The 22,960-nt window shown below is 38.7% G+C and overlaps 1 protein-coding gene across 3 annotated transcripts in view; it reads left to right on the top strand.

The window, feature by feature from the left end:
• METTL16 (methyltransferase 16, RNA N6-adenosine) overlaps positions 1-22,960 on the top strand; it is a 73,860-nt gene that overhangs the window by 16,495 nt on the left and 34,405 nt on the right. For all 3 annotated transcript variants that reach the window (XR_010024610.1, XR_010024609.1, XM_063110690.1), the window contains exons 3-6: positions 3,825-4,024; positions 8,486-8,626; positions 12,219-12,334; positions 15,384-15,526. Coding sequence is in view for 1 of the 3 variants with exons in the window: in XM_063110690.1 (XP_062966760.1) it covers positions 3,825-4,024; positions 8,486-8,626; positions 12,219-12,334; positions 15,384-15,526 (600 nt within the window). In the remaining 2 variants the exon portion in view is untranslated. The remainder of the gene's footprint in view (positions 1-3,824; positions 4,025-8,485; positions 8,627-12,218; positions 12,335-15,383; positions 15,527-22,960) is intronic.

The raw sequence follows: 22,960 nt of genomic DNA, 5'->3' as shown, positions 1-22,960 counted from the left end.
GTTGGAGGGGGGGGGGTCTGGTTCCCTTCTCCATATCCTGGGACTCTGGGTGGGACTTGAGGTGCTGGCACGGTGTGCCTGTTTGTGGGAGGGGAGTCTGGTCCCCTTCTCCATGCCCCGGGTCCCTGGGCAGGCCCCGAGGCACTGGCTAGGTGTGCCTGGCTGTTGGAGGGGGGGGGTCTGGTTCCCTTCTCCATATCCTGGGACTCTGGGTGGTACTTGAGGTGCTGGCACGGTGTGCCTGGTTGTGGGAGGGGGGGTCTGGTCCTCGGCTCCATACCCGGGGCCCCTGGGTGGGCCCCGAGGCACTGACATGGTGAGCCTGGTTGTGGGAGGGGGATCTGGTCCTCTTCTCCATATCACAGGACCCTGGGCAGTCCTCAAGGTGCTGGCACAGTGTGCCTGGTTGTGGGAGGGGGGTCGAGTCCTCTTCTCCATGCCTTGGGTCCCCAGGTGGGCTCCAAGGTGCTGGTGCAGTATGCCTGGTTGTGGGAGGCGGTCTGGTCCCCTTCTCCGTGCCCCGGACCCTGGCAGACCCTGAGGTGCTGGCTCAGTGTGCCTGGTTGTGGGAGGGGGTTCTGGTCCCATTCTCCATGCCCTTGGTCACAGGTGGGCCCTGAGGCACTGGCGTGATGTGCCTGGTTGTGGGAGGGGGGGGTCCAATCCCCTTCTCCATGCCTCGGGCCCCTGGGTGGGGCTGTAAGGCGCTGTCACGGTGTGCCTGGGTGTGGGAAGGCGGTCTGGTCCCTGTCTGCTAGCCCCAGGTCCCCAGGTGGGCCCTGAGGCATTGGTGGTGTGCCTGGATGTGGGAGTAGAGTCTGGTTCCCAGCTGCAATCCTCAGGTTCCTGGGTGGGGCCCCGAGGTGATGGTCATGTGAGTGGTTGTTGGCAGGGGTCCTCTTGTGGGCCCCAAGTCATTGCTGATGTGCCTGGCCGGAACTAATTTTTTGTCCTTTGCTTACTTCTAACATGGGGGAACTTCCTGTGGGAACCAGTACTTGAGTTGTATGGTTGAGTAAATTACTGCTTTGCTGCTGTTTCTCTAGGGAAGGCTTTTTGTGCAGCTCAGGATTTAATGGTTGACCTTATAGGTACTTCCGCCTCTCCAGATACTCAGTGCACCTGGGTTGTGTAGAAACTCTGATCTGGACCTGAGTTTTTTCATCAAACTACACCTCATGCAATTCTTCATTCCCGACCAGTCTCCTCTGAGTGGTCCTGCTCTGATTGGGGGACGGATTGGCTGTCCTTGCTGTGTCCCAGTTTTCTCCTGTGGGAAGTGTCACTGCTTCTAGGCTTTAATTGTATCTCTTGAGATTCCACTATAGCTATTCTCTTTCTGTCTGCTGTTGATTATATTAAAGTTTCATTCTTAGTTCTTTCCATTTTCCCCCTATAAATGAGTATCCTGGCTGGCCAGTTAGCTTAGTTGGTTAGAGTGCAGCCTTATAACTTCAGAGTCATAGATTGGATCCTCATACTGGCTAGCCACCAAAAAAAAAAAAAGAAAAAGAAAAAAATTAGTACCCTGAAGCATTCTTAAAGGTCATAAATAATTATATTCAGGTATAGAATGCATTTTTTTTTTATGGACAACAAACAAATCTATATTCATGAAATCTAATCTTGCCCATCATCACTCTTTTCACAAGTTCTTTTAGAGTGAAAATTGTGTTTTTTTAAACTTTTTTTTTTTAAAGAGTGGGCTATATCATGTAACCACTGGTTGTCTGTGCTTTTATATGTGTTCAGTAGAGTTACTGTATGCTTGACATCATACAACAGAAGAATAAAAATTTGTTATAGGGTTAGACTGGAGGATAATGGAATTGTTTATTGTTGTTTGGTTATTGTCTGTTTTCCATAACTTTCAACTGCTCTATGTCTTTATCATTTGCTTTACAAATATTTAAGTGACTACTATTATATTAGTTTAAAGGATTCCTCATAGAGTCATAAAATTTAAGCTGGAAGGACCATTAGCTTATCATGTCCAATCCCTTAACTTTACACTTGAAGAAACTGAGATCTAAGTACTGAAGTGACCTGCTTAAGTCCATGGCTAATTGGTTGCAGAGCCAAGATGAGAGTCCAGGTCTCCCAACTCCCATTCTAGAACATTTTTGCTGTGGGTAATGGAGGGAGCTTGGGTCAATAGTACCTGCCTGAAGTTTCCATGGTAGTTAGGTGGATACAGCACTCTTCCTTCTATCTTGGTACTGAAGCATCTAAATGGGCATTGAGTTTTTCAAATGGTTGGTCATTTGATGACACCAAGAAGGGAACAAAAAAGAATAGAAGATGGTACAGATCGAAAGTTGTATGAGGATGGCCAGCTGTCTGACCATAAAACTTAAGGTCAGAATTCTAAGCAGACAATTTCAAAGCCCTTCCTACCTTTCATAGTCTTGTCTACTGGCTTTCTACTCTCTTCTTATTGCCCTTTTTATAAATAAGGTTTGTTGGTTTTCTTTTTTAACATTTTCAATTTAACAACATTTTAACATCAAAATAGTTATACTGGCACAAGTTTCTTAAAAATATATCATTTGATCCATTTCTGGGTATCTGTCCAAGAGAAATGAAAACATACGTTTACGAAAAGACTTGTATGTGAATGTTCATAGCGGCACTGTTCATGATAGCTAAAAAGTAGAAATAGTTTAAATGTTTATCAACTGGTGAATGCATAAATAAAATGTGGTTATCCTTAACAATGGAATATTATTCGGCTATAAAAAGGGATGGTATACTGATAGGTGTTACAAAATGGATGAACCTTACAAACATTGTGCTAAGTGAGAGAATCCAGACATAGAAGACCACATATTATATGATTTCAAGTATACAAAATGTTCAGAAAAGGCAAATCTATAGAGATAGAAAGTTCATTAGTGGTTGCCAAGGGCTGGTGTTGGAAATGAGAAATGACTTATAAATGGGCATGAGGTTTCTTTTTTAGAGTGATGGGAATGTTCTAAAATTTGATTGTAGGGCTGGCTGGTTAACTCAGTTGGTTAGAGCACCGCCTTGTAACACCAAGGTCAAGGGTTTGGATCCCCATACAGGCCAGCCACCAGAAAAAAAAAAATTAGATTGTAGTGATGGTTGCATAACTCTGTTAATATACTAAAAATGATTCAATTGTATACTTACAAGTGTATTTTATAGTATATAAATTATACTTCATAAAGCTGTTAAAAAATAGTTACATTTAAAATTTGATGTCTGCTTTTTATATGTCTGCTTTTTGATGTTTTAAATATCTTATCCTATTTTTATTAAGACATTTTTATGCTGCTTTCTTTCCACTTTTAAGTATAATTTTCAAAGAGTGCCAATGTTAAATGATGTCAATGCTAATAGTAAAAAATAGCCAGCATTTGTGAAATAGTTACTATGTGCCAGGCATCATACTAAGTACTTTTCACAGATTATCTCTTAACAGCAGTGTGAAATAGCTACTGTTATCCTCATTTTACAGCTGAAGACACAGTTTCATAGAGGTAAATAACTTGTCCAAAGTCATATAACTAAGTAAGGGGACAATCAGACAGGAATGTGAACAGAGGCACTCTTAATCTCTATGCTCTATGTATGGATATGCAATGTTTTTGGTGGAAAATTACACTGTGCTGCCTTTCATATGCTGTGACTGTTAAACACCCATGTGTGTATTCTACTGTACAAATGCTCTGTATAATTATTTATGTGTTATCTCTAGGAAATTCAAATAGGTAGTTGGTATTAACTGGCTGACATAAAGCTTGTATAACAGAGTGAATTTTACTAATCAGTTTTACTTCTTTTTCTCCACTCCACAGTCTAAATTTTAAAGATCCTGAAGCAGTCAGAGCTCTGACTTGTACTCTCCTAAGAGAAGATTTTGGACTTTCTATTGATATTCCATTGGAGAGACTAATTCCTACAGTTCCTTTGAGACTCAACTATATTCATTGGGTGGAAGATCTGATTGGTCATCAAGACTCTGACAAAAGTACTCTCCGAAGAGGAATTGACATAGGTATATAGTTAAAAATTCTTTTTTTGGCTAAACATAACTTTCATAAGTTTTACAAGGTCAAATTCTTTGTAAGCTTCAAGAAACAGAAATACTGCACGTCCTCACTCATAACTCGCTGCTAGGAAAGGAAGAAGGTGGGGAGGGAAGGAATGAAGGAAAGAAAGAAAGAAAAGACCACAACAGTATGTTGAACTTTCAGAAGGAGAGAACAAATCTAAGGATACTAGAGATGGAGGGAAGCAAGGGAGGAGTTTGGAAAGTGATAGGTTGGGTAAAGAGCATAAAGAAATATCACAATTGGTAAGAATGAATATGCTAATATTAAATAAAATAAAATACAATTACATGCCTTGCTAATAAAGACCTTGATGAGGCTGTTAATAATAATAATAATAATAATAATAATAATAATAATAATAATAGTATTGCTAATGAAAAAAAAATTCTTTGTAAACTTCTCTACTGGATGTTTGTGGTGTGAAAGAAGCTGGCTACAGATATTACTGATTTTGTTCGCTATCCCTGGGCTTTTCTGCCATTAATTTCTCTTGAGAAGGTGTTGTCAGCTCCAAATAGGGAGCAAGTGGGTAAGAGAAGTGCAGAATGAAAGTGAGACCCTTGTTTACTTGGCTTTTCGTATTACCACATTGTGTCTGTTTCTATTGTACATTTTTACTCTGAATTATCTGATGTTAGTACAGTAGTCCTTATGTTGAGATTTTGACATGACGGCCATTTAATAAAAGATCATGTGGGCCTGAATACTTTCAGGAATGTCTTGTATGATTGTTTGTAGAGGGTATTTAATCTAAGATTAAAGGGAAGAAAAAGTTGTCAAGTTGAAGTAAGATGTTCTCTTAATTTGTAAACTTTTACGGTAGAAACGACTGTCCAGTTTGATTCATCTGGGAGAGTAAGTGGAGATACCAAAGGAGATGAAGCTAGGGTATGTTTTGTGATTATAAATGTATGTTATAGCCGATGTTTTCATTTCATAGGGTTTTAAGTTTTTTCTTTTAGTCCTTTGGCCTTTACTAATCCTTTATATGAAAGATTGAATTAACAGCTCTGTAACTTTTTAAATATAGTATAGTTAATAGCAATCACAATTTCTAGATAGTAGTAAATGTTTAACTCTGACATTTGCATTCGTTTTCAGAGAACATTTTCAGTCTTCATCTTACGTGACCTTTTCAGCAGCATCTCTTGACCCTCCTTTCTCATTTGTGCACTCTCTTCTATTTGCTTCTATGACACCGGGCCCCTCTGGTTTTCCTCTTTTATTTCTACTCACTCTTTATCACTTTTCAGGCTTACCTTCTTGTCTTTAGCCCCTTTTTCATTCAGCACCATACCACGGGCAACTTCATCTGCATCTGTGACTTTCTTAGAAACATCTCAGACTTGACATGTCTAAGACCAGACTCATACTCTTTCTTCCTAATCCTGGTTCTCTTCCTTTGTTTATTTTAATGAATCTACCACAGTCTACCCTGTGATTCTTGATATTTACTTTTCCCCATTTTGAGAATGTCTGTCACTATTTCCTGTTGATTAGCTCTCTTAAATTGTCTATTTATCTCCATTTCCCCTGCCACCATCACTGTCAAGGTCACCATCATCTCTCACCTTGTCTACAGAATAGCTTCTCAGCTAGTCTACTCTCATTCACTCTGTAGCCCCATCATTCCATTCTCTACACTGCATTCAGAAAATATGTATAAATTCATATCTGATAACATCTTTACCACTTTAATGGCTCCCCATTTGCTTCTGTGATAATCACCCAAAACCTTGACTTAGCCTGTTAGAATTTCCATGGTCTGGCCCTTGCCCTCTTTAGGCCTCTCTAAGCCTCATCTTAAGTGATTCTTTTCCTTGTTTTCCGTACTTGTCTTTTAGTTCTTCTAATAAGGCATCATTATCCAAGGGCTTTGTATATGTTTTCCCTGTGCCTAGAACTTACCCTACCTTTACCTTATTAATTCCATTTATGTTTTAGTTGTCAACTCAAGCCTTATTTTCTCAGGAAAGCCTTCTCTGACTTTCCAGCCTAAGACAAGTTCCTTGGCCATACAGCTTTCAGAAAACCATGTTTCTTCCTTCATAGCATTTATTTTAGTTTTTAACTACATATTCATTTGTCTGATTATTTGATTAATGTCCTCTGCCACTAGATTGCAAAGTGCAGAGCTTACTACTTTTTATGCTTACAGTAATATCCCAAGGCCTAGCAAAGTTTCTGGCACATAGTAGGTGTCCAGTAAACAATTTGTAGAATGCTGATGAACAAATACATCATTCTTTTAACATTAAAAATTCTGAGCACTCCGTATGAGGTAAGTACTATGTAAAAATAATGGGGTTTAACCAAAGTTCTTGCCCTTTTATCTTTGTGGCAGAAGGCTGGCTGCTGGGTTCTAGAAACCTTGAAAAGCTTGACAACCTATTTAGTCCTAATTTGATATAATTACACCCCAAACCCTCTAAAATAGCACTTGGGGAAATAGGAGGTTAATGGATTTTCGCTCTTCATAAGGGGCACTTCTTGCTGAAATGACATTCGTTCTAATTAGGGTTTTATATATATTCTTCCCCTAGACTCCATCAATTTGCTCTAATTTCATGATTATATACTTTCCTCTTTTTTTGTTATTACAAAGATTATTGCCCCTTAAAAATGTCATTTGGCTTTCTGAGGGGATTAGGATGTTCGAATGCAAGTCTTTTGGTCTTGAAAATTGAGAAACTTTTTGGGGAGCTGGGGGTTGGGTCTTTTACCTGCATTTATTACCCTGGAGGTAGGTGTCCTTTTTTTTTTTCTTTTAGACGAGATTAGGCATGTTCAGGGTGGTTTGGCCATAGACTTATTTCCTTTTAAATGAAACTGAAGTATGAAGAAAGAGGCAGTTGTGTAAGTCAGGGTCCTGAGATCTGGTCTGGATTTTTTCTTCCTACTGAGCTGAAAGTGCTATTGACATTTTCTTAGTCTAAATGACCTTGGCTTACCAGAATGGCTGGCAGGATATAAATAATTGTGGCTTCTGAAAGGCGCTTGAGTACCCTTTACCCTCCCTTCCCTCACCACTTCACAAATCCCCAGGGAGGTGTTTGCATCAGGGCCAGGATGCTATTGGGCAAACATGGTAGGCAGTGCAGCAGTCACTGTGACTGCCAAAGAGCTTAAATGTTCCGGCCATTGGTTGTTCTGTCTTTTACTAAATGGTAACAAAACCTAACGAGGAAGCAGTAAGATGAGCCTGGGTTTCCTCTGGGTTGGTGTACCTCCAGCCTCTGCCTGTTCCTGCCAAATCCTTCGAAGGCTAGACTGGAGCCAAGATGTGGTCAGCATAAAGCAGGCCTGGAGCAGCTGGTATAGGCTGACCATTATAGGCCTTCAGGGAAAACACTGGCTTTCCTTCTCTTGAATATATTCTTTAGGAACTAATTGGCCAAGATTAGTCAATGGTTGTAAAAGCAGTATTTGTAGTTAGTATATAGTCCAGTCCAGGGCTAGGAGTTCTAAATACAAATGTACAACCAAACCCTAGTTGTCAGAGAGTGATTTTGCCTGGAGCAATTGCCTCTGAATATCTCCTTTGAAACTATGGTGGGGCCAGCCAGTGACTCTGATGTTTTGGATCTGAATAAAATATTTTTCCACGTCTCTAAGTGTAAGAAGCAAGTTCTCTCTTTAGTTTAAAAAATTTTTTTTTACTTCTGGTTTCTATCAAGTGACAACTTACAGAAATGTTGGGAATTATGTAGTTTAAATATCATAAAAATTTTATACCCTATATATCTTTTTCTGCTTTTGGAGAATGGGATATATACTGATCTGTTTTAAGATATTACTGTGGTGTTTTAACAAATAGCATTGATTTCTTTTAAGAAAATTGAGTTTTATGTGAGATTTAAAAGGAAGACGTTTTATAAAGAAAATTAAATTGAATTTTGACCATTTAAAATTTATTAATCATGTATTCCTTGACTTCCAGTTATGTGTACTTCATTTTACATAAAATATTAGAAAAGAGGAGGACAGCAAGGTTTCTATTCTCTAGGAAGTTTGAATCTAATTAGGAGATAAGACTAACATACATGAAATGACTAGAGAAACCAGTAGTCACAGTATGTATGAAATCGGGTACCAGTTTGTGATGTAAACTGTTAAAGCTAGGGCTGACCCCGTGGCGCACTCGGGAGAGTGCGGCACTGGGAGTGCAGCAGTGCTCCCGCCGCGGGTTCGGATCCTATATAAGGATGGCCGGTGCACTCACTGGCTGAGCGCAGTGCGGCCGGTCACAGAAAGACAAAAAAAAATAATAATAAATAAAATAAAAAATAAAAATAAACTGTTAAAGCTATAAGAATTCTGAAAAGAGAAGAATGCTGTTTTCATTATTACTCTCATCTTTCCCTCTGGTGTATAGAATGTGTATTGATTTTTCATTTTACTAGGTACTGGGGCGTCCTGCATCTATCCCTTACTTGGAGCAACCTTAAATGGCTGGTATTTCCTTGCAACAGAAGTGGATGATATGTGTTTCAACTATGCAAAGAAAAATGTGGAACAGAATAACTTATCTGATCTCATAAAAGGTTAGCTCCACAGAATAAATATCCCTTTTAAGCTTTCTAATTTGACGTGTCTCATTACTTTTGCTTTAATACACAGACTTTTGGTAGTTTTTTAAAATTTGGCACATTGTAATTGGGTTTGCTGTTTTGATGCCAGAATTAACTGAGAAAGAAAATAGTAAATATAATTGATTCTCATTTGTGGATTTTGTATTTGTGAATTTGCCTACTTGCTGAAATTTGTTTATTTGTAGATTTTCTTGAATAAATGTTTCTTTATTTGCTACATGCCTGAATGACCATTTTCAGAGACTTTAGTGGTTGTTTTTTTGTTTGAATATTTTAATAGACTTTACTTTTTAGAGCAGTTTTAGATTCACAGCAAAATTGAGCAGAAGGTACAGAGATTTCCTATATAGCGCCTGCCTCCACACATGCATAACCTCCCCCATTATCAACATCCCCTGCCAGAGTGGGACTTTGTTACAATTAACAAACTTACACTGACACATCATTATCACCCAAAGACCATAGTTTGCATTAGGATTCCCTCTTGATATTGGACATTCTGTGGTTTTGGAAAAATGAAAATGACTTGTATCTAACATATAGTATCATACAGAATAGTTTCACTGCCCTAAAAATCCTTTGTGCTCCACCTATTTATCCCTCACTCTCTCCCAACCCCTGACAACCACTGATCTTTTTATTGTCTCCATAGTTTTCCATCCTCCAGAATGTTATATAGTTGGAATCATACAGTATGTAGCCTTTTCAGATTGGGTTCTTTCACTTAGTAATATTCATTTAAATTTCCTCCATGTCTTTTCATAGTTTGAGAGCTGATTTATTCTTACTACATTTCTTTTTAATATTCCATTGTTTTGGTGTACCTAGTTTATCCTTTCACCTACTGAAGGGCATCTTGGTTGTTTCCAAGTTTTGGCAATTATGAATAAAGTTGCTATAAACATCTGTGTGCGGGTTTTTGTGTAGACATAAGTTTTCAACTCCTTTGGGTAAATGCCAAGGAGCATACTTGTTGGATTGTATGGTAAGAGTATATTTAATTTTGTAGGAAACCACCAAACTGTCTTCTAACATGGCTGTACCGTTTTGCATTCCAGCAGTGTATGAGAGTTCCTTTTGCTCACGTCCTCCCCAGCATTTGGTTGTCAGTGTTCTGGATTTTGACCATTCTAATAGATGTGTAGTGGTATATCATTATTGTTTTAATTTGCATTTCTCTAGTGACATATGATGTGGAGTATCTTTTCGTATCCTTATTTGCCAGCTGTATATCTTCTTCGGTGAGGTGTATATTAGGGTTTTTGGCCCCTTTTTTTTTTAAGATGACCGGTAAGGGGATCTTAACCCTTGACTTGGTGTTGTCAGCACCACACTCTCCCAAGTGAGCTAACCGCCTATCCCTATATAGGGATCCGAACCCACGGCCTTGGTGTTATCAGCACCACTCTCTCCCAAGTGAGCCACGGGCCAGCCCTTTGGCCCATTTTTTAGTCGGTTGTTTTCTTGTTGAGTTTTAAGTGTTCATTGTATATTTTGGATAACAGTCCTTTATCAGATAAGTCTTTTGCAAATACTTTTTTGTAGTCTGTGACTTGTCTTCATTCTCTGCCGTGTCTTTTGCAGAGCAAAATTTTCAATTTTATTAAAGTCCAGCTTATTGATTTTTTTCTTTCATGGATTGTGCCTTTGATATTGTATATAAAAGTTATCACTGTATCCAAGGTCATCTAGATATTCTCCTATGTTATTTTCTAGGAGCTTTATAGTTCTGCATTTTACATTTAGGTCTGTGATTTGAGTTAATTTTTGTGAAGTGTGTAAAGTCTGTGTCTAGAATAAGTTTTGCATGTGGACCTCCAGTTGTTCCAGCACCATTTGTTGAAAAGACTATATAGCTCCATTGCATTTACTTTGCTCCTTTATCAAAAATCAGTTGGCTCTGCGGGTCTATTTCTAGGCTTTCTATTCTGTTACATTGAACTCTTTTGCAAACACACAGTCTTGGTTACTGTAGCTTTATACTAAGTCTTAAAGTCAGGTAGTGTCAGTCCTCTGGCTTTTTCTCTTTCAATATTGTGTTGGCTATTCTGGGTCTTTTGCCTCTCCATATAAAACTTTAGAATCAGTTTGTTGATAGCTAAAATTTATTTTTAACCATAAAATCCATACTCATGGTGCTTTTGTGGTCATTCATAGACATGTACAGAGTAGCAAAAAATCTGAGTCACCCAGCGTGCACATTCCCAGATTAGGTTGAACAAGGCCATGCTCTACCTTCTTATTTCAGCTCTCCTACTGTAAACAAGTGTCCTTTTTGTGGCCTACTTAGTGCCACAGTTTTTGCATTTGGGGGCTTTTTCTTGGTGATTTTGCTATTTAAAATGGCCACTAAACATGGTGCTGAGGTGCAGCATAGTGTTCTAAGTGCTAAAAGGGTGTGATGTGCCTTACAGAGAAACTAAATGTGGTTAGATAAACTTCATTCAGACATGAGTTATAGTGTTGTTATAGTGAATTCAGTGCTAATGAATCAGCAATGTATATTAAGTAGGGTGTCTTTAAACAGAAGCACGCATAAAGCAGGTTATGTATCCATCAGTTGAGGAAAATGTTGTGACCAGAGGCTTCCAGGAACCTAACCCTGTGTTTTCCCTAGGGGGAGAGCCAGTGGTTCAGTATTTGCTAATTCAGTGTTCGTGGCAACTTTTTAAAACACAGCTACCGCAAATAATGGGAATCAACTATATATGAAGTATCTCAGTCACCAAGATTTTAAAAGGAAGCAAACCTTACTGTTGATTAAACTATACTATCTTTTTTATTTTAGTACATGGAACTGTACTAGAAATAGTCAAATCCCCTTGTAATCAGTTTCTTTTTGTTTTTGTTCCCATTGTATGTATAAAGCACTTTTTTTTTCATTAAAGACATTTTATGTCTCTTTATGAAATAAGGCTTTTCTTAATAGTGTTAAACATACCATTCTAAGGGAAGATTTTAATATTATTAATGTTTTAGTTCTCCATTGCTGTGTAACAAATTACTTCAAAATCCAGCAGCTTTAAACAGTAAACATTTATTATCTCATAGTTTCTAGGGGTCAGGAGTTCGGGCGTGGCTTGGTTGGGTGGTTCTGTGGTCTGGTTCAGAGTGTTTCGTTAGGTTGCAGTCAAGTTGTTGGCTAGAGCTGCAGTCATCTGAAGGATTGACTGGTGATAGAGATTTGCTTCCAAGATGGCTCATTCACATGGCTGTTGGAAGGAAACCCTAGTTTATTGCCATGTGTATCTCTCCATGGGCTACTTGAGTGTCCTTACAGAATGTCAGTTGGCCTGTCCTAGGGCAAATTAGAGAAAGGGCATGGAAGAAGCCATATTGCTTTTTATGACTTGGCCTTGGAAGTGATACCTTGTCACTTCCATCATTCTATTAGATAAAATTGAGTCACTAAGTGCAGCTTACACTAAAGGGAAGGGAAATTAAACTCCACTTCTCAAAAGGAGTAGTATCAAAGAATTTGTGGACATATTTTAAAACCACCACAGCATTAATAGTAGTTAACAGTTCTTATTTTTTCTCCTAGTGGTAAAAGTGCCACAGAAGACACTCCTGATGGATGCTCTTAAAGAAGAATCAGAGATAATCTATGACTTTTGCATGTGCAACCCTCCCTTTTTTGCCAATCAATTGGAAGCCAAGGTAAAAATATCTTCTGCTTTATAGTAATTGAATATTTTTTTAGATTTGCCTTGTTTACAAAGATAAGAGCAAAGAGCAGGTTTTATTTTGCAAGCCATATATAGTTAGGATGCTTTTGGTTTGAAGTACCTAAAAACCCAATTCAGACTGACTTAACAACAGTTTATTGGCTTACATATCTGAGAAATCCAGAAGTAATTTGGACTTCGAGAATGATTTGATCAGGGAATTCAAAGTATCAAAAAGGCTGAGACTCTGTTTTTGCAGATTTCCCTTGGCTCTGACCTGGTCCTTAGTTTTGTTCTCAGGCTGCTTTATTTGTGGTAAAGTAGTATTTAAGAGATAAGAGGGGGAAGAAGAGAGCTCTTTTTTCCTCCAAACCATTGAACATTTGATTTTCTTTTGATTGGACTGACTTAGGTCGCAGTTCACTCCTGGACTAGGCTTCTTGACATAGGGAGGAAATGTTCTTACTGCCACGTGTCATTTGATAGTAAATAAATGTCTGATTTAGTCTTTCTAATTTCAAATGAAAAATATATTTTGCTCATGAATATGGAAAGAGGTACATTGGATAAAAATAACTAACCTATTAAAAAATTCAGTGCTATTAACATATTGGTTTCACCTAGGTTTTCCTTCATCTAGTGAACCCTCTATTAATAATAAAAAGTGAGTAATGTTAATCAGAAGGAAATGAGGGGGTGTATATGCCTAAAACTTTTGAGAGAATAAATTGTTTTTACAATCATTCATATACCCTAAAAGTATCATTTACATGCCTCATAACAAAATCCAGATGGACTAAATTTTTTGTTGGAGTTGGGGGAGTTGGACAGAAATTTATTAGCAATATCATCATTCCATATTGGAATGTAAAGTGAAGCAGGATTTAAGAAATCTAAATTTTAGCCTTTAATGCAGATTAATTATATGAACTAAAAAAAACTACATTCTTCTATAGCACAATTTTTTAAAATACTGAGATACAACGTGTATACATAAAAGTACACATCACATGTACACATGGATTTTCTGAGGTGAACACTCCTGCAGAATCAGCATTCAGATGAAGAAATAGAAGATTACTAGCATCAGAATTAAATATCTTTTTATAACCGCTTTATTGAGATATAATTCACATGCCGTACAATTAACCCATTTAAAGTATAAAAGGGCTGGCCAGTTAGCTCGGTTTGTTAGAGCACGTGTTGCAACACCAAGGTCAAGGGTTTGTATCCCCATACTGGCCAGCTGCCAAAAAAAATAAATAAGGTATAGAATTTAATGATTTTTAGTGTATTTAGAGGTGTGCAGCCATCAGTCACCACAGACAATGGTAGAACATTTGCATCACCTCCAAAAGAAATCCTGTACCCATTAGCAGTCACTCTTGCTTTCCTCCTTGTCCTGCTTGTTGGAGGCAACTACCAGTCTACTTTCTGTTTCTATGGATTTGCCTATTTTGGACATTTCCTATAAACGGAATCAAACAATATGTGGTCTTTGTGACTGTCTTTTTCTCTAAGAATAGTACATATTTTCAAGGTTCATCCATGTTGTAGCATGTATCAGTGCTTCATTTCCTTTTATTCCTAATAATATTCCATTGTATGGATATATCACATTTTATTTATCTGTTCATCAGTTGATGGGCATTTGGGTTGTTTCCAACTTTCTGGCTTTTAAAAATAATGCTGCTGTTAGCAATTATGTACCAGTATTTCTGTGGACATAGGTTTTCTTTTCTTTCTTTTTTTTTTTTTAAAGATGACCAGTAAGGGGATCTTAACCCTTAACTTAGTGTTGTCAGCACCATGCTCTCCCAAGTGAGCTAAACAGCCATCCCTATATAGGAATCTGAACCCGTGGCCTTGGTGTTATCAGCACCACACTCTCCCAAGTGAGCCACAGGCCGGCCCCTGGACATAGGTTTTCATTCCTTTTGGGTGTATACCCAGGAGTGGAACTTATGTGTCATATGGTAACTCTGTGTTTAATTGTTGGAGGAACCACCAGACTGTTTTGCAAAATGACTATCCTATTTTACATTCCCACCACCAGTACTGTATGAGGGTTCCAATTTTCCATATCCTCATCAGCACTTCTTATTATCTGTCTTTTTGTTTCTAGCTATCCTAGTGTGTGTGAAGTGGTATCTCACTGTGGTTTTGATTAGTATTTCCCTGATGGCTGATGATGTTAAGCATCTTTTCATGTGCGTATTGGCTGTTTTGTATATCTTCTTTGGAGAAGTGCCCATTCAGATCCTTTGCCCTTATTTAAATTGGGTTTTCTTTTTATTATTGACTTGTAAGAATTCTTTATATATCCTAGATACAAGTCCCTTATTAGATAACAATTTGCAAACATTTTCTCCCATTCTGTGTGTTGTCTTTTCATTCTTAATAGTATCCTTAGTGCACAAAAGTTTTTAGTTTTGATGAAGTCCAGTTTATCTATTTTTTCTTTCGTTGCTTATGCTTTTGGTATAATTTCTAAGAATACATTGCCTAATCCAAGGCCGTGAAGATTTACTCCTATGTTTTCTTCTAAGAGTTTTATAATTTCATCTTTTACATTTAGATCTTTGATGCATTTTGAGTTTTCATATGGTGTGAGATATGGACAGATTAAATATTTCAATGTAAAAAAGTAAAACCATGAGTAAATATGGTTTTTTACTTAAAACATAAATAAATATTTATTTAATCTTTGGGTACATTTTCTGTGCATGATACCAATACAAAAAGCATAAAGAAAAGTGACAGATTAGGCTATATAAAAAGGTAAAAAATTTTTATGGAAGATGAAAGACCCAGGAAGGGATATTTGCATGAATGTAGTTGTTTAAAATACAATATAATATGGTAGTGGCTGTGTGATTTTTAAATCCTAAATGTAACATAATACTTGGAACGTAAAATTATATCTAAGCGTTCTTACTTAGAGTTAGATTACATTCAAAGATTTAGTTCTTGAGGTATAAAAACAGTTCTGGAGGTATAAAAACTTTTCACCAGGGTTTTTTGTTGTTGTTTTTGTTCAGGGAGTAAACTCTCGAAATCCTCGAAGACCTCCACCTAGTTCTGTAAATACAGGAGGTATCACAGAAATCATGGCAGAAGGAGGTGAATTAGAGTTTGTCAAAAGGATTATCCATGACAGTTTACAACTTAAAAAAAGATTAAGGTAAGTTTGTTATTACAACATTGACCCCCTGTGTAATTCTGAAAGAAACCACGGCACTCAGAGGAAAAGTTATCACAGTGGTCTGAAGAATAAACAAATAAATATTGAAAAGGTAATGGATCCTACATTCTGCAAACCCTGTTTCTGAAGATGTTCTCATGCCTTTGATTGATTTGTGTTTCCTGTAATCATCTATACTACATAGATAGAAAGAGGAAAATACCATATGATTATATGGCTCCCATTAGTATTGTCCTGTGATGGAACAAAACTGATTCAAATATGGCTTTTGATTAGAAAACAGATGGGTTCAGATCTGTCCCATGAACCAGAATAAATTTGTTGCCTAGTCCTTGAAGCAATTTATGTTCTTGGAATCAGTCTCCCAAACAGTGACAGATGTGAGGACATTGAGCTGTCAAGAATTTAATGAAGGGAGACTGAGTTCACTAACCAGTTCCAGAGGAGGGTTAAGGCTACTCCTTTCTAAAAGCTATTTACTTTGGACAACACACCTGTTATTAAGCAGCAGCATAAGGTACTCAAAAAGAGCTATTTGTCTTGCTTGACTTCTTACCCCGCCACATGTTGTTGAGATGATGGATAATGTGGTAGTTCAAAAATAAAAGAAGGTTTCAGCCCTAGGCTTTAGCTTTGGGACATAGGGAAGTTTTTGTTTTTTTTGGTTTTTTGGCAGCTGGCCAGTTTGGGGATACGAACCCTTAACAGAAGTTTTTTTTTTTTTTTAATTGTGGTAAGTAAATACACATAACAAAGTTTACCATGTTAATAATTTTTAAGTGCATGGTTTAGTAGTGTTAAGAACATTCACATTGTTGTGCACCCAATCTTCAGAACTCTTCATCTTGCCAAACTATAACTCTGTACCCATAAGTACTCCCCAGTCCCACCTCCCCTGGCCCTTGGCAAGCACCATTCTACTTCATGTCTCCATGAATTTGACTTCTCTAGGGACCTCATGTAAGCGGAATCAAACGGTGTTTGTGCTTTTGTGACTGGCTCATTTCACTTAGCATAATGTTCTCAAGGTTCATCCATTTTGTAGCATGTGTCAGAATTTCCTAACTTTTTAAGAATGAGTGATATTAATATTTTATTGTATGTATAAACCACATTTTATATATATATGCCATTTATCCTTTGGTGTACGCTTAGGTTGCTTCCATGCTTTGGGTATTATGAATAGTGCTGTATGAGTGTGAGTATATAAGTATCCCCTTGAGACCCTATTTTTAGTTCTTTTGAATATATACTCAGAAGTGGAATTGCTGGACAGGGGAAAAAAATTTTTTTTGCCTTTTCTTTTGGATTAATAGGTGTTTAAAGCTGCATATTTTAGTAAAGGCCAATTCCAAAGTCAGTAAGTATCCTGATTTGTTAAATGTGAGTTTATTTAGATGTTTGTGGAAAGCAGCTTGATTAGTCGATGGTCTGCCTCTCAGAAAAGTTACACAATTTTTTGCTGAAGCCAAAGATTAATAATTTTTGCTTTAAATTGATTTCTTCAAAGACACATTAGAGTATGTTGAAGAAGAAAATGACTTAAGTTATAGTGAGCATTGAGAAGAGACTTAAAGAAGGTAACAGAGCACTGAAACTCATAAAAGGAGGTAACGGGCCATGTGACCATTTCATTATTTGTTGGCTTTTGAGAGGACTGGAACCAAATAGGAAAATGGGGAACTGAAGATGGTTCTTCTACACCACAGTATTCTTGAGGCTGTCTTTAGGAGGCTTTTAAACAGTGAATTTCTATTATTTCCAAAGTTCTATTTGAACTACAAAAATGTGTTTTAAAGGAACACCATTCTACAGGATAGAAATTGATCCAATATGTTTCAAGTCTGCCTGCACCTGGCTCTGTGGCAGCCCCCAAATTGAATGAAGGATATAAGTTTGCTAGGAAGGATAAATTAAAAGAGCCCAAACTTCCAATCAAGTTGGTGGAATAGACGGTACCCAGCGTCACCCTCTCCCACAGTCATCCAATTTACAACTATTAGAAAGCAACAACTTCCAAGCTGGGGCCACTAGCGCTCAGGGGAAGAGGAGGAGAGACCTATGCAGTGCATGAAGGCAGGAGAAGTCATGATGAGAGGAAGAAAGGACCGCTCCAACTGTTGTGAGCCCCAGCAACTTTCAAGTCTGGCCCTGGTGAGCACACAGAGCAAGAGCTGGCAAAAGCCACTTCGGTTCCCTTCATATGAAGTTTCTTGGAGGCTGCAGGGGAGAAGAGAGCCTTGATGGCCCCCAGGCCAGCAAGAGCACTAACAGAGTTCCTATGAACCCACATAAGAGCGAGGGGCCACAGACAACTGAAAAAAGGAGCCACTCAGAGTTCAGTGAGTCATTGCAAGAGACCAGTGCATGGTCTGTTCCATGGGAAATGTTTGGAGTGCAGGGGTGGGGTGGGGAGGACTGGCCTACTGCAGGGACATTGGGACACAGCATGGACAGCTGATCTTCCCTCCAATCAGCACAGGCCCACTCAGTGGAGACTGGTCAGGAATATAGAACTGCAGGGGTGCAGTTTGCTGAAAAGACTCAGGCTCAGACCAGAGTTTCCACACAACCCAGGTGTATCAGACCTTACAAGACTTGCAAGTGTTTACAAGGTCAACAGTTAAAACCTGAGCTGTACAAAAAGCCTTCCCCAGAGAATCAGCAGCAAAGCAGCAATTTAGCTCAACCACAGGACTCAACTGCTGGTCCTCTCAGGAAGTTTCCCCATTTTAGAAGTAAGCAAAGGACAACAAATTAGTTCCAGCACAGAGTTTAAGTGGTGGGGGTAGCTAATGATCTAACACAGAACTGAAAGAAAAAACAAAACATCCACATATTAGAGACAAAGTTCTGATATTAACCAGTAAAGGTCTAATACCACCAAAGAATACCTGTAAAACCTAGAAGGACCGGAAGCCCCCCAGGCTCCCAAGCTGAGGTGGGGGATGCCAAGGGCCTCAACCACATTCCCCCAACGTCTGCATCCAGCCCAGTGTTGACCACCAGGCCACCACTGAAGTGCCCCAGGCTACCCAGCCAGGGTGGTGGGGTGCCAAAGTCCTCAACCATAGTCCCCCAACATCCGCATCCAGCCCAGAGAGTACTGGAAGCGCCTTGTGCTCCTGGGGTGGGGGTGCTGAGGGTCTCAGTCATGCCCTCCCAAAGTCCGTATCCAGCCCAACCACAAACTAGCCACCACTGGAAGCCCTCTGATCTCCCCTGCTGAAATGAGGGAGGTGCCTTGGGCCTTGACCACGTCCCCCCTCCTCCTCCCACCTGAAACCTTCCCCTTTCCCCTCTCTCCCTCCCCTACAACTGCTCTGCAACATCTTAGAACGTAAAAAAATAATAATAATTAGTAAATTTAAAAAAAACAAACAGTGTTTCTCAACTGAAAAAAATAAACTGCAAGAGCCCATCATGTCTCTGGAGCTGACCATTTCGAGGTTGGTGTCATATATGGGAAATGTTACCCAGTTATTGATTTATTTAGAAGCAGGGCTCAACTGTTTGCTCTGTTAGACGTCAGGCAGGTTCAGAGGGAAAATAAAGGAAAAAGTTTAAGTGGTGGGGGTAGAGAAATCTCTTAAGAAAAGAGATTATTATTGAAAAGAAAATAGAGCAATGTTTTCTAAAAGAGTGTCGCTGACACCTCCGGGCCTGCCCTGGGACCCAAGTCATGGAGCTGGGGACCGGACCTCCCTCCCACAATCAGGCACACCATGCCAGCACCTCAGGGCCTGCCCAGGGACCCGAGGTATGGAGTTGGAGACTGGACCCCCCTCCCACAGCCAGGCACACAGTGCCAGTGCCTTGGGACCTGCATGGGGACCTGAGGTATAGAGCTGGGAAATGGACACTCCCCACAACCAGGCACACCTCGAGCACAAAGGAGCATGCCAAAAGCATCACCTCCGTGTGGGTGGCCCACCATAGCCACCACAATGACCATGGCTGCCACAAAAGTGGTTATACACCACAACCACCATGCAGATGGTCTGCCAGCCACTGGAGTGCATTGACACAAGGAGAGTCACTAGTAGTGAGAAAGTAAAGAAGAGGAGGTCTCTTACCACAAAGCCCATTTCTGAGTGATAGAAGAAGCATCTGCTCTATGATGATATTGGGGGATCTGATCACACCTCTCGGCATTGGACAGATCATCTAGGCAAGAAGTCAACAGAGTAACCATTACCACTACTCTTTCATAAGGAGAGAAGAAATCTAGGGTAATTAGAGGGGGAGGAGGCAGGGAGAGGGGGATGGAGAGAGATTGGACAAGGGGCATAAAGAATAAGTACAATTTGTAACGATATGTATATGCTAATAATATTGATTTGATCAACATATCTCAATGTTGAACCCTAAAAATATGTATTATCAATTTTGATACAATAAAAATTTTTTTAAAAAAAGAGGTTGCTGGCAAATACTGTTTTCAATTTCACATCTTACTATGACTGCTTACATTTTCATTCATTTTACCAGTTCATGTCCTCATGCATATTTTTAAAATTTTTTTTGGCAACTGGCCAGTACAGGCATCGAACCCTGGACCTTGGTATTGTCAGCACCATGCTCTAACCAACTGAGCTAACTGACCAGCCCTATATACATATTTTTATAGTTGACATCATAATGTTTATACCACTGTGTGACTCAAATTTTAGAATGCTGTGAAAGCTGCATGTTTTGAAGCTCTAAAAAAAAAAAAAAGAGAGAGAGAGATTAAAAACAAGTACCTTAACCCTACCATCTGTTTCTTATCCCTCTAGAATGTTTTTCTTCTTGCTCCTGAAGGAGTACAGAAACGAAGCAGAATTTGCAACATTATGGGGCAAAATAAGTTAAATCTGTTGGACTGATCTCAGGATGGCACTCAAGATACTTCCCCCCACCCCCCGCTTTCTTTTTTTTGCAGCTGGCCAGTATGGGGTTCTAAACCCTGGACTTTGGTGTTACAAGGCTGCAGTCGAACCAACTGAGCTACCTGGCCAGCTCCTTCACCTCCCCTTTTAAGACTCTCACCTCAGTCATGCTCAGCAGCCAATTACAATTTTGTTTTGTATCTTAAGGAGTTTTGCAGCTGGGAGGAACTTAGGAGATAAAGTTATCCAACCTCTTAGTTTTGCAGATTAGAAACGTAGAACCTGGATCTCCTGATTCTAGTCCAGTGGTTTTTCCACCACCCCTTGCAGCCTCTGCAACTCTAAGCTGCAGTTGGACTTCTTTTTCTTTTTCTTTTTTTAAATTTCTTTTTTATTTTTTATTGAATCATAATTGTACATATTTTGGGGATTCAATGTTGACATATGTTGATCAAATCAATATTACTAGTATGTATATTGTTACAAATTGTGCTTATTCTTTATGCCCCTTGTCCAATCTCTCCCTATCCCCCTCTCCCTCCCGCCTCCTACCACTGATAACCCTAGATTTCTTTTCTCCCTCTGAAAGAGTAATGGTTACTCTGTTGATTTGTTGCCTAGATGATCTGTCCAGTGCTGAGAGGTGTGTTCAGGTCCCCCAGTATTATCATAGAGCAGCTGCTTCTTCTGTCACTCTGTGCAGTTGGACTTCTAAGTGGACAGCCTTTCTACTGTTGATGAAGAGTTACAAGTGGTTGTCACCCTTACTTTGACTTTTTGTGTCTGTGACTTGAGCTTACTTAATAGCATTTTCTTTTTTAGGAACTTACCCATCTAACTTTCTAGATAAATTCCCAGGCTTTCTTTTTCAAACTTGTCATGGCCTGAATTCCACTCTTGTCATTGCTTATTAGTTCTATAGCAGATGCCCTTTATGGCAATGATTTTATGATTTTTCCAGGAACCAGAAATCTTTAGTTTACAAAGCACCAACTTGATACCATTTTCACCCACTCTCTCTCTTTTTGCTTTTTCCTTTCTGTTTCCTACCCCCTGCCAGATGGTCAATATTTCTTGGATTTGGGTATAATACTCATATTGGGGGATAGGCAGTAAATTTAATAATCTGGGCCTTTTGGATGTGATTCTTTGAGTTATGTTTGAAATTTTGTTTTCTCATTGGTAAAATGGGATGATAGTAACTGCCGCATACTTCATAGGATGGCTATAGAATTAAATGAATACCTATTTAGTATAATTAATAATAGTAATGAGTATTACATAGAATCATATTAACTCGACTGTTCCAGAAATCCAACAGATTTAAATGCCCACCGTGTTAAAAGGAAATGTGACAGGTACCTTGACACTTTTTTAAAGTAGAGCTCCCCTTTTTGTTTTTTTTTTTAAACTAGGTGCTAGTTTAGTCATGGGGTGCTGTTAAATAGTGGTTGCAGAGAACAGTTATAGATTTTATAATTGAGAGCTTTTAGTTAATTCTCCAGCTGAAAGGCTGTTTAGTTATACCATGAACTTTTATTTGTTTTTATAAAAGAGTAAGCCACTTCATCTTCCTTGTCTACAAGGTTGGGATGATACCTTTTGTAGTTATGACAGTTAAGTAAAATTACATGTATTAATGTGCATGTAGACTGCAAAGTGCTGTGTAAATGTTAGGTAATATTACTGTTACTAAATTTTATTATCTCAGACAATATCACCACACTTACAGAAAATTAGAAAATGGTGAAAGCATTGATCCCAGCACTCTGACACAACAGTTAACTTATTTTGGGTGCATTTCCAATCAGGTCATTCCCTTTTCTTATTCATGTGGTTGTAACCATGAATACAAAGAATTTTGTCTTCTGCTTTTCATTTTAACTTTACTTTTTTTCATTCCTTTGTTTCTTTATGGTTAATGGTGTGCATTGCAGTCACTTTAAATAGCTTGACAACAGTCCATAATTAACTAATTCCTTATTATTGGACACTTAGATTTTATGTTTTCACTGTTACAAAAAACGTACCATTTCTCATATTTTTTACTGACCTCCCATCTATTGAGACTGTTATGGATGGCTTTCTTTGACCTCTGGTTTCATCTTTGATTGGGACCCAAATTAGGGTTTGCAAATCAATAAAAGTGTTTTTTGGGTATTATTAGAAAGAAAAATGGACCTCTCAACTCCCACCACAGATATGAAAGTTGGAGAAGTACTGAGGGACAGATGGTGTATCAGCTTGTTCTCCAGGTAGTATAGCATTTTTGCAATTAAAATGTGAAGGAGCATTTCCCAGTTGTGAGCTCCACAGAGGGCAGATGCTGCTATTTTAATTGTTCCTTCATACTAAGAAGGATAAATGGCTTGAAAAAAAAGGGGGCTACTTGATTATTTTTTTTAAATGAATTAGGTTTTGTGCTTTTCATTACCTTAACTTAGGGCATGCTTAATTTAGTTTCCTTTGAGGTTTGATATGGCTAAGTTTCATTGATTGGTGTCTGTCCTAAGGTCTTGAGGAGAAAAGGTTGGATCCAGTG

The sequence above is a fragment of the Cynocephalus volans genome, chromosome 10, assembly GCF_027409185.1.
Source record: "Cynocephalus volans isolate mCynVol1 chromosome 10, mCynVol1.pri, whole genome shotgun sequence".
Classification (NCBI taxonomy): domain Eukaryota; kingdom Metazoa; phylum Chordata; class Mammalia; order Dermoptera; family Cynocephalidae; genus Cynocephalus; species Cynocephalus volans.
This window is presented reverse-complemented; position numbering and strand designations above follow the sequence as displayed.